Source organism: Nerophis ophidion, linkage group LG15 (genome assembly GCF_033978795.1).
Source record: "Nerophis ophidion isolate RoL-2023_Sa linkage group LG15, RoL_Noph_v1.0, whole genome shotgun sequence".
NCBI lineage: Eukaryota > Metazoa > Chordata > Actinopteri > Syngnathiformes > Syngnathidae > Nerophis > Nerophis ophidion.
In genome coordinates, this window is record NC_084625.1 from 24,856,045 (window position 1) to 24,869,133 (window position 13,089).

The 13,089-nt window shown below is 42.5% G+C and overlaps 1 protein-coding gene across 1 annotated transcript in view; it reads left to right on the forward strand.

Annotated features, from left to right (window-relative positions):
- bmp6 (bone morphogenetic protein 6) overlaps positions 1–13,089 on the forward strand; it is a 121,361-nt gene that overhangs the window by 104,000 nt on the left and 4,272 nt on the right. The window contains exon 5 of the mRNA XM_061921907.1: positions 9,000–9,076. Coding sequence (XP_061777891.1) covers positions 9,000–9,076 — 77 coding nt within the window. The remainder of the gene's footprint in view (positions 1–8,999; positions 9,077–13,089) is intronic.

A 13,089-nucleotide genomic window follows, 5' to 3' on the forward strand; every position in this document is an offset into this window, starting at 1 on the left:
CACATCGCTCGCCACCCATTGCTCCGACACTCCTCCACAAGCTGAGAGTACTTTGCGCTCTTCCTCTCATTGGCCTCCTCCATACGGTCCTCCCAAGGCACTGTGAGCTCCAAGAGGATTACCTGCTTGGAGGCCACTGAGGTGAGCACAATATCTGGCCTTAGTGTTGTTTTAGCAACCACGTCAGGGAACTTCAACTGCTTTCCCAGATCAACTGACAGCTCCCAGTCGCGTGCTGTTGCCAACAGACCAGACGAGGTGTTCCGGGCAGCCGGTGTTGACTTCTCCCCAGCTCTGATGAAAGCAGTACTCTTCACTGGGCGGAGGCTCTTGCTGTGACTGACTCCCCTGCAGATGGCATCAGCTATGGCCTTCAGGACCTGGTCATGTCGCCAGCGGTACCGCCCTTCACCCAGGGCTTTTGGACAACAGCTTAGGACGTGCTCCAAGGTTCCTCTCCTCTGGCAGAGGGGGCACCCTGGTGTCTCCACCTTCCCCCAGGTGAAGAGGTTGGATGGACTTGGCAGCACATCGTAGACCGCCTGGATCAAGAACTTTATTCGATGGGGTTCGGCTTTCCAGAGCTCGGTCCATGTGACCTTACGCTCTGATGCTTGTTCCCATCTCGTCCAGGCGCCCTGTTGCCGCATTCCCGCCATCTGGCAGGCTCGCCTTTCCTCAACTCCTGCTCGCATCGCACTTCCTCGAGGATCAGTGACCTCTTCTCTTTCCCCTGCGCCTTATCATAGCGAGGTGTTCTTCTGCTACCTAAGCCAGATCTCCCCTGTGCCACTGTTCCCACCAAAACCTTTTGCCGTAGCCTTGCCTCTGCAACATCCACAGCCTCGACAGCTCTCCACTTCCGCCCCGTCCTGACTTCAATCCCAGCCTGTGCAACCTTTGGGTCACTGGACTCCCGATACTGTAGGAGCTCCCTGGACCGTGTCACCATGAACTCCTCGCTCAGGCTGCTGATGGGGAGCTTCAGTTTGTTCTTATGCCCGTATAGAGCAATGCTGCTCAGGCTTCGCGGCAGTCCTAGCCACCTGCGCAGGAACCTACTGACCCTCATCTCAAAGCCTTCCACCGTTGAAATGGGGACTTCGTACACCATGAGGGGCCAGAGGGTCCGAGGGAGAATCCCGTGCTGGTAAATCCAGGCCTTGAACTTGCCAGGAAGGCCAGACTTATCCACCACGGTCAGCCAGGTCTCCAGGTCTTGGTTGGTCGATCTTGTGGAGGCTGCGTCTCTCAGGCTGCAATTAAACACCTTTCCCAAGCTCTTCACAGGTTCCTCGGTGAGTGATGGTATTTTGGTGGTGCCAAGTGAGAAGCAGAACTTGCCAGTAACCTTTCCTTTCTTTAGCACTAGGGCCCTCGACTTGGCCGGCTTGAAGTTCATGCAAGCCCAGGAAATCACCTCCTGAAGGCCATTCAAGATCCACCTGCAACCTGGGACGGATGTAGTGGTCACTGTCAGGTCGTCCATGAAGGCTCGGATGGGTGGCTGCCGGACTCCAGACCTGGAGAGGGGACCTCTGCACTGACTTTCGCAGACTTCACCAGCATGTTCATGGCGGGCGCAAAGAGGATGACTGAGATCGTACAGCCAGTGATGATCCCCTTTTCAAGCCTGTGCCAGTCGGAGGTTGTTTTTCCGGAGGAGACTCTTAGATGGAAGTTGGCATAGTAGTCCAGAATGAGGTCTCTGAACTTCTTTGGAATGTGATGCCGATTCAGTGCCTCTTCGACCAGCTTGTGGGGTATGGATCCATAGGCATTTTCGAGGTCCAGCCACAGAACAGCCAGGTCCCCCTTATTCTCCCTGGCTTCCCTGATGAGCTGAGTGACCACGCCTGTGTGCTCCAGACATCCAGATACCCCTGGGACCCCTCTTTTCTGGACTGATGTATCAATGTAAGAGTTCTTCAGGAGGTAGTCTGTCAGTCGCCTGGCCATGAGACTGAAGAAGATCTTCCCTTCAACACTCAGCAACGAGATGGTTCGGAACTGATTGATGTTCTGAGACTTCTCCTCCTTTGGGATCCACACACCCTCTGCCTGTCTCCACTGGTCTGCTACCTTGCCCCTCCTCCAGATCACCTTCAGGATTCTCCAGAGTCTGTGGAGTAGTCTTGGACAGTTCTTAAGGACCTTATAAGGTACTCCACTGGGCCCTGGAGCAGAGCTCGTCCTTGCCCTGCGGACCACCTCCTGGATCTCCTTCCAGCCGGGCTCTTTCCCATCGAAGTCAAGCGTTGGTGTTGGTGGATTGATCAAGGACCTGCAGGGGCCTAGGTCTTGTTCTCTGCATCCATCGCTGTAAATTTGCTTGAGGTGGTGGTCGACCTCAGCTTTGGAGCAGGCCAGTCTACCGCTTCGCTTCTGTCCTAGCAGCTGTTTTGTGACTCCAAAGGGATTCGCCAGAAAGGCAGCTCTCCTCCTGGACTTTTCCTTCCTCCTCCTCCTATGCCACTCCGCTCTCCTCAAGGTTATTAGCTTCTTGCGGATTATACAACGTAGTTCCGCAAGAGGCCCCCTATCCTCTTCACGTGCAACCTTGAACTGCTGTCTTAAACACTTCAGTTCCTGCCTGAGCTGATGGATTTTACTCGCTCTATTGTTCATGATGTAGGGGGCCTTCGCTGCCCGCTTCTCCTCAAGTCCAACCTCTCTGCAGCGAGGCTGATGATGATCGTGGTCATCGTCTTGAGGCGTCGATCAGCGTCCCGTTTGGCTGTTGTTTCCAAGATGGTATCAGCATCTTCATCAAACTGGAGCCACTCTTTCTCCTTGCTAGCTTGGGGCCACTTTACCCGACGATGTTCTGATGTCCTGTGTGCTTCTGGTGGTTGCATTACCTGGAGGCTCCGGTCACTGTGGGGTGACTCTGGGCCTGGCTCCTCCTGCGTCTCACCAGGCGTAGTTCCTGTGCGCTGTGATTCTACCACCTTCTGCATACACTTCATCCTGGCCTGGTGGATCCGCAGGCCATGTCGGTTCTTGCATACCTTCCCACATATGCATTCCATAGTCGTCGTCGTGTTACCATTGCCATGTGTCGTCAACCTTTGATCCGTCCAGTGGGATTCTCTTCCGCCCCCCCTCTCGGGAATCCCTGGGGGTATATTTCCTGTTGGTCGATTCGTAGCTTGTTGTGGGTTCCTTCCTCTCAGAAGGTGCAGCTCAGGATGCTACCCCTCACGGCCCCGGTGCCGTCTTTCCGGGCTGTCCGCTGTCTCTCCAGCTGTAACCAATCTATACTTGGTGGTCAACCAGACTGTTCCTGGTAGTCACTGGTTGTCCCAGAAACATTTCTACAACTCTTATTTTTTTGTGATAGAGTGATTGAAGCACATACTTGTTGGTCACAAAAAACATTCATAAAGTTTGGTTCTTTTATGAATTTATTATTAATTGATTGATTGATGTGTGTGTGTGTATATATATATATATATATATATATATATATAATATATATATGTGTGTGTGTATATATATATAGATGTGTTGTGTGTATGTATATATATGAGTGTGCAGCATTTATAAATGTATGTATTCATACATATGTATGTATGTATATAAATACCTGTATGTATGTATGTGTATGTATGTATGCATATATATGTATGTATGTGTATATATATTTATGTATATATGTAAGTATATATAAATGTATGTATATATATTTATACATATACATACATACATACATATATGTGTATATGTATGTATATATGTATATATATGAAGGTATATATATATGTATGTGTATATATGTGTAAGTGCAAGTTCTCCCACTTAAAATGATGACAGACGTCTGTAATTTTCATCATAGGTACACTTCAACTGTGAGAGACAGAATGTGAAAAAAAAAATATCCAGGAATTCACATTGAGGGAATTTTAAAGAATTTATTGGTATATTATGGTGGAAAATAAGTATTTGGTCACTTCCAACAAGGACGATCTTTGGCTCTCACAGACCTGTAACTTCTTCTTTAAGAAGCTCTTCTGTCCTCCACTCATTACCTGTATTAATGTCACTTGTTTGAACTCGTTATCTGTATAAAAGACACCTGTCCACAGCCTCAAACAGTCAGACTCCAAACTCCACTATGGCCAAGACCAAAGACCTGTCTAAGGACACCAGGAAAAGAATTGTAGACCTGCGCCAGACTGGCAAGAGTGAATCTACAGTAGGCAAGCAGCTTGGTGTGAAAAAAATCAACTGTGGGAGCAATTATCAGAAAATGGAAGACATACAAGACCACTGATAATCTCCCTTGATCTGGGGCTCAACGCAAGATCTCATCCCGTGGGTTCAAAATGATCATGAGAACGGTGAGCAAAAATCTGAGAACCACACAGGGGGACCTGGTGAATGACCTGCAGAGAGCTGGGACCAAAGTAACAAAGGTTACCATCAGTAACACACAGGGAATCAAAATCCTGCAGTGCCAGACTTGTCCCCATGCTTAAGCCAGTGCATGTCCAGGCCCGTCTGAAGTTTGCCAGAGAGCACATGGATGATACAGCAGAGGATTGGGAGAATGTCATGTGGTCAGATTAAACGAAAATATAACTTTTTGGTATACACTCAACTCGTCGTGTTTGGAGGAAGAAGAATACTGAGTTGCATCCCAAGAACACCACACCTACTGTGAAGCATGGAGGTGGAAACATCATGCTTTGGGGCTGTTTATCTGTTAAGGGGACAGGACGACTGATCCGTGTTAAGGAAAGAATGAACGGAGCCGTGTATCGTGAGATTTTGAGCCAAAACCTCCTTCCATCAGTGAGAGCTTTGAAGATGAAACGTGGCTGGGTCTTCCAGCATGACAATGATCCCAAACACACCGCCTGGGCAACGAGGGAGTAGCTCCGTAAGAAGCATTTTAAAGTCCTGGAGTGGCCTAGCCAGTCTCCAGACCTCAACCCCATAGAAAATCTGTGGAGGGAGTTGAAAGTCTGTGTTGTTTGGCGACAGCCCCAAAACATCAATGCACTCGAGAAGATCTGCATGGAGGAATAGGCCAAAATACCAGCTACTGTGTGGGCAAACCTGGTAAAGACCTATAGTAATCGTTTGACCTCTGCTATTGCCAACAAAGGTCATATTACAAAGTATTGAGTTGAATTTTTGTTATTGACCAAATACTTATTTTCCACCATAATTTACAAATAAATTCTTTAAAATTCCTACAATGTGAATTCCTGGATTTTTTTTTTTCACATTCTGTCTCTCACAGTTGAAGTGTACCTATGATGAAAATTACAGACCTCTGTCATCATTTTAAGTGGGAGAACTAGCACAATCGGTGGCTGACTAAATACTTTTCTGCCCCACTGCGTATATATATATATATATATATATATATATATGTATATATATACATATATATATGTATATATATATATATGTATGTATGTGTGTGTGTATATGTATATAAATGTGTATATATGTATATATATGTGTTCATATATGTGTATAAATGTGTAAATATATATGTATATAAATGTGTAAATATATATGCATATGTATATTTGTGTGTATACAAACATGCATGTTAATGTTGTATATGTACAGTATATACAGTATGTGTGTGTATATGTATGTATATGTGTGTATATATGTATATTTATGTGTATATGTATGTGCATGTATGAATATATGTGTATATGTATGTATATATGTACAAAACCTAAAACCAGTGAAGTTTTCACATGATTTGCAAATCCTTTCCAACCCATATTCAATTGAATAGACTGCAAAGACAAGATATTTAATGTTAAAAATGAGAAACTTTTTTTGTTGTTGTTGCAAATATTTGTTGTTGCAAATAATCATTAATTTAGAATTTAATGGCAGCAACACATTGCAAAAAAGATTGCACAGGGGTATTTTTGCCACTGTGTTGTATGGCCTTTCCTTTTAACAACGCTCAGTTAACATTTGGGAACTGAGGAGACCAATTTTTTAAGATTTTCAGGGGAAATTCTTTACCATTCTTGTTTGATGTACAGCTTAAATTGTTCAACAGTCTGGGGTCTCTGTTGTGGTATTTTAGGCTTCATATTGATAATGTTGCTTGGATTACAACATGTGTTACTCCAAAACCTGTATGTACCTTTCAGCATTAATGGTGCCCTCACAGATGTGTAAGTTACTCATGCCTTGGGCACTAATACACCCCCATACCACCACAGATGCTGGCTTTTGAACTTTTTGACTGGAACAATCCGGATGGTTGTTTTCCTCCTTGTTCCGGACGACAGGACGTCCAAAGTTTACAAAAACTATTTGAAATGTGGACTCGTCAGACCACTTTTCCACTTTGCATCAGTCCATCTTAGATGAACTCGGGCCCAGCAAAGCCGGTGCCGTTTCTGGGTGTTTTTGATAAATGGCTTTCGCTTTGGATAGTAGAGGTTCAACTTGCATTTACAGATGTAGCAAATAACTGTAGTTACTGACAGTGGTTTTCTGAAGTGTTCCTGAGCCTATGTGGTGATATCTTTTACACACTGATGTCATTTTTCTATGCAGAACCCCTGAGGGATCCAAGGTCATGTGCATTCAATCTTACGTGCAGTGATTTCTCCAGATTCTCTGAACCTTTTGATGATATTACGGAGCGTAGATGGTGAAATCCCTAAATTCCTTGCAATAGCTGGTAGAGAAATGTTTTTCTTAAACTGTTGGACAATTTGGTCATGCATTTGTTCACAAAGTGGTGACCCTCGACCCATCCTTGTTTGTGAACGACTGAGCATTTCATGGAAGCTGCTTTTATACCCAGTCATGGCACCCACATGTCCCCAATTAGCCTGTTTACCTGTGGGATGTTCCAAATAAGTGTTTGAGCGTTCCTCAACTTTCTCAGTCTTTTTTGCCACTTGTGCCAGCATTTTGGAAACATGTGGCAGACATCAAATTCCAAATGAGCTAATATTTGCAAAAAAACAACAAAGTTTACCAGTTCTAACATTTTAAATGTCTTGTCTTCGCAGTCTATTGAATTGAATGTATGTTGAAAAGGATTTGCAAATCATTGTATTCGGTTTTTATTTATTTTTTACGTACACAACATGGCAACTTAAATGGTTCTGGGTTTGTACATACATAATATATAATATTATAAATACAAAATAATATAATATATGGGTATATATCAATGTATAATGGTATTAGGGCTGCGAATCTTTGGGTGTCCCATGATTCGATTCAATATCGATTCTTGGGGTCTCGATTCGATTATATATCGATTTTTTTCGATTCAAAAACAATATTTTTTTTCGATTCAAAACGATTCGGTTTTCATTCAATACATTGGATTTCAGCAGGATCTACCCCAGTCTGCTGACATGCTAGCAGAGTAGTAGATTTTTTTAAAAAGCTTTTATAATTATAAAGGACAATGTTTTATCAACTGATTGCAATAATGCAAATTTGTTTTGACTATTAAATGAACCAAAAATACGACTTATTTTATCTTTGTGAAAACATTGGACACAGTGTGTTGTCAACTTTATGAGATGCGATGCAAGTGTAAGCCACTGTGACACTATTGTTCTTTTTTTTTTATTTTTATAAATGTCTAATGACAATGTCATTGAGGGATTTTTAATCACTGCTATGCTGAAATTATAACTAATATTGATACTGTTGTTGATAATATTCATTTTTGTTTCACTACTTTTGGTTTGTTCTGTGTCGTGTTTGTGTCTCCTCTCAATTACTCTGTTTATTGCGGTTCTGAGTGTTGCTTGGTCAGGTTTGGTTTTGGAATTGGATTGCATTGTTACGGTATTGCTGTGTAGTGGTTTGTTGGATTGATTTAAAAAAAAAAAATCAAAAAAAGAATTAAAAAAAAAATCGATTTAAAAAAAATTAGAATCGATTCTGAATCTCACAACGTGAGAATCACGATTCGTATTCGAATCGATTTTTCCCCACACCCCTAGTATATATGTATATATACACATGTATATACAAAATATCCATATATGCACATACATATTATATATTCATGTATGCATATAGGTATATTATTACACGAATGTGGGTATATAAAGAATACATTTTAAGAAATAAAATGATATAATTGATAACACAAATTAAATATATGTACAAACTTTTGTAAATTATTAATACATTCAAATAAAATGCTTTGTTTTCATTTAAAAAATTGTTTAGTCATGCACTCAAAATAGTTTATTCAAATCCTGAACAATATTTTTCCTTTCCAGTGTTGCATCGTTCTAATAAAAGCTTAGTAGCTGTAGCTCCCTCTGCTGGATCTGCTCGGTCACTGCCCCACTTGGCCTCAATGCAAGTGGACTGGAGCCAAAGGTGTTGTTTGGTGTAATCTTGCAATTAAACGCCTACAAGAAGTTCCCGCCATGTTTTCATGCATGAATGGAAACATGTTTGTTGTGTTCCATTTGAGGCCAGCTGTCCAAACAAGGCTGCTGTTGATCAGCGTGTTGAGCTGGTGACTACAACGCTGTGATTAATGTCGTCTGACACAAGCTCTCGTCTGGGACAACTTGCATGAATTCCCTTTTTTTCTACCCGTGGTATTCTTCGAGACGCAACGCTGGGCAGACGCAGTGAAAGCACATTTTCTTTCTGCCATTGTCGCCAACGTGTGTATGCGTGCGCCACGTGAAGGCCTGAGTCTGGGAGAACACGAAGACGTCAGTGGAAAGTCCTGACTTCAGCGAGGTGACGCTCGCCAGCAATGACCTCCTCCACTCCAATACCTGCCCTGGACCCCGCCCACCTCCCATGCACTTGGGTCTCGTGGAGGAGGAGTCCTCACTTCTTGCACTGCACTGATGAATCCAATCAGTGCTGCGTTCAGGAGCGCATATGTAAATGTTTATTGCATACACACCCGACTGGATTTGTTGCAGTGCGTAGCTCACTGACCACAAGGAGGACATGTTTGCAACTACACACCATGTTGATGCACCTCGTTTTATTTCTTCCAGACTACAACAGCAGCGATCAGAAGACAGCCTGCAGAAGACACGAACTCTACGTCAGCTTTCGAGAGCTCGGCTGGCAGGTATCCAACCTTTTACACTGTATAGACATGATAAATAACACATGATACAGTTGTGATCAAAATTATTCAACCCCCACACAATTTTGGTGTTTTAGCAAGTTGGACATTTATTCCGTATTTTGTTTATAGTCATATCAAATAAAGATGTGTCAAAAAGACAAATGCAACTTAAATTGTAACACTGTATTTTACAAAATACCAGAAAAGAACATTGTTCTTAATATTTCATTGACAAAAGTATTCAACCCCCTAGTTACATGCATCTTTAGTACTACCCTTTGGCAGTAATTACATCCTTCAAACGTGATACATAACCGGACACAAGCTTCTTGCAACGATCTACAGGTATTTTAGCCCATTCCTCTTGGGCAAAGGCCTCCAGTTCATTCATATTCTTGGGCTTGCGTGCTGCAACTGCCTTCTTCAAGTCCCACCACAGGTTTTCTATATGATTTAGGTCTGGCGACTGTGAAGGCCACTCCAGAGTCTTCCAGCCCTTCTTCTGAAACCACTCTGATGTTGATTTGGAGGTATGCTTGGGATCGTTGTCCTGTTGGAAGGTCCAACGTCTCCCAAGCCTCAGCTTCGTCACTGACTTCATGACATTTGCAGCTAATATATCCTGGTAGGAAATAAAATTCATAATGCCTTGAACGCGCTGGAGATTCCCGGTACCTGAGGCAGAGAAACAGCCCCAGAGCATGATTGACCGCCCACCATGCTTAACAGTAGGCAAGGTGTTCTTCTCTTTGTAGGCTTCATTTTTTCTCCTCCAGACATAACGTTGATTCATAGGCCCAAAGAGTTCCAGTTTTGTCTCATCACTCCATAGAACAGTTTCCCAAAACCTTTGGGGTTTGTCCAAATGATTTTTGGCATACTGGAGTTTATTTTCTTGTATCTGGTAGTCAGAATTGGGGTGCGCCTGGGAGTTCTGGCATGGAGGCCTTCATCTCGTAGTGCGCGCCTTATTGTCTGGGACGAAACCTGCGTTCCCCCCTCTGCAATGTCCTGTTGTAGTCCCTCAGCTGTTACCCGGGGGTTTTTCACCACTGTACGCTTCAAATACAGGACAGCAGTTGCACACAGCATCCTCTTTCTACCACGCTCAGGTAGTGTTTCCACCGTGCCTTTAGCTTTAAACTTGCGAATTATGCTCCCAACTGTGTCTCTTGGAATGTGTAATGTCTTTCCTATTTTCCTTATATCTATGTCCTTTCTCATGAAGAGAAATTACCTCCTCTCTTGACTTTGACCACTCCCTGGACTTCACCATGTTGCAAATACACCATTGACCATCTACAAGAATCTGAGTGTCACAGTCTTTTTCAATCAGTTTGTTGCTCGTTATGGTTCTAATCACATCTACAGGTGTTTTCAACACCTGGTTGAAAAGACCTTATTCAAATTCTGTTCTTAAGAGTTATGATCTTCAAGGGGTTGAATAATTTTGTCAATGAAATATTAAGAGAAATGACACTGTTTGGTATGTTACAAAATATAATGTTGTAATTCAAGTTGCATTTGTCTATTTAATGCATCTTTATTTGATCTGACTATAAACAAAATACGGAATAAATGTCCTACTTGCTAAAACACCAAAATTGTGTGGGGGTTGAATAATTTTGATCACAACTGTAAATGGGTTGTACTTGTATAGCGCTTTTCAACCTTCAATGTACTCAAAGCGCTTTGACACTACTTCCACATTTACCCATTCACACACACATTCACACACTGATGGCGGGAGCTGCTATGCAAAGCGCTAACCAGCACCCATCAGGAGCAAGGGTGAAGTGTCTTGCTCAAGAGACAACGGATGTGACGAGGTTGGTACTAGGTGGGGATTGATCCAGGACCCTCGGGTTGCGCACGGCCACTCTTTCACTGCGCCACGCCTGATCTTTGACTGGAGCTCCTGTAATGTAGAGGATCTTTGACTGGAGCTCCTGTAATGTAGAGGATCTTTGACTGGAGCTCCTGTGATGTAGAGGATCTTTGACTCGTGTTTTTGACTGGAGCTCCTGTAATGTAGAGGATCTTTGACTGGTGCTCCTGTAATATAGCGGATCTTTGACTCGTGTTTTTGACTGGAGCTCCTGATTTTATTATTTTTTATTTTTTTTTCTTTGTCATGAAAAAGGGAGGTTTTTGTCATGAAAAATTTAGTTTTTTTGGGTTGGTGCACTAATTGTAAGTGTATCTTGTGTTTTTTATGTTGATTTAATAAAAAAAAAAAAAAAAAAAGAAAACATTTTTTTTATACAAAAATTAATGAAAAACTCTTCTGCGGCCCGGTACCAATCCGGTGGTTGGGGACCACTGATATAGAGGATCATTGGTGTGTTTGACTGGTGCTCCTGTAATATAGAGGATCTCTGACTGTTGTTTTTGATTGGAGCTCCTGTAATATAGAGAATCTTTGAACAGTCCTCCTGTCAAACAGACGCTCTTTGACTAGTGTTTCTGTTTGTAGAGGATCACTGACAAGTGTTTTTGCAGTAGATCCTCAAACCACAGAGCCCTCCTATCAAATAGAGGATATTTGGATTGCATATATGTGGTAGGTACTTTAGATCAAGAGTGACGGGTCAAATGCAAAGAATAATTTCGCCACACCTAGTGTGTGTGACAATCATTCATACTTTAACTTGAACTTTTTAAAAGTGAAAAGTGTTTTGGTCACACAGAGGATCTTTGACAAGAGTTTTTTTTTTTTACAGCAGGACCTTCAGAAAATGAGCGAACTTCTATTAAAGATCTTTGACAAGGTTTTTGAAGTAAGCGCCCAAAAATCAAGAGTCCTTTTGTCATATAAATTATTTTTGACAAACTTGTTTCTAGTAGGGGCTTCACGGTGGAAGAGGGGTTAGTGCGTCTGCCTCACAATACGAAGGTCCTGAGTAGTCAGGATTCAATCCCGAGCTCGGGATCTTTCTGTGTGGAGTTTGCATGTCCTCCTCGTGAATGCGTGGGTTCTCTCCGGGTACTCTGGCTTCCTCCCACTTCCAAAGACATGCACCTGGGGATAGGTTGATTGGCAACACTTAATTGGCCCTAGGGTGTGAATGTGAGTGTGAATGTTGTCTGTCTATCTGTGTCGGCCCTGCGATGAGGTAGCGACTTGTCCAGGGTGTACCCAGCCGTCCGCCCGATTGTAGCTGAGATAGGCACCAGCGACCCCCAAGGGAATAAGCGGTGAAAAAATGGATGGATGGATGGATGTTTCTTGTAGATTGTTCAATCTAAAGAGTGCTCCTGTCTTATAGAGGTTCTTTTTAACTTTTTTTTGCAGTTGATTGTTCAAAACAGAAGATTGAGGTACTTTCATTTATAGAACTTTTGATTAGTGTTTTTGTAGTAGGTCCCAAAACCAGTAAAAGGATCTTTGGCTTAGCATTTTTTCAGTATGTCTTTGAAAAGTGCCTCGATCACATAGAGGATGTTTGATTGTTTTTTCCCCCTTCAGAATAGGAGCACATGTCTATGATATATAAATGATCTCTGACAAGCTTTTTTGCAGTAGAGAGTGCGCCTGTCTTATAGAGAATCTTTGGCTTGTCTTTTTGCAGTAGATCGTTCAAACAGAATAGTGTTTTTGTGGTATGTTCTTCAGAAGCGAAGAGCACTCTGGTTGCATAAATGATCTTTGATCAGCTTTTTTTATTAACAACAAAGCACTCTCTTGTATGTAGAGGATCTTCGACTGGTGTTTTTGAAGTAAGTCCTAAAAATTACAGCGGACTCTTTTCATATAAAGGATCTTAAGTTAGCGTTTTTGCAGTAGGTCTTAAATGCAGCAAAACACTCCTGTCATATAGAGGATCTTTGACTGGTGTTTTTGTGGTAGGTCCTTCAGAACATAAGTGTTCTGATGACTGATCACATATAGATGATCTCTGACTAGCTTTTTTTGCAGTAGATCATTCAAAGCTAAAGTGGGCTACTCTTACAGATGATCTTCGACTTAAAAAAACAAACAAAAAACGACATAGCACTTCATTATAGAGGAT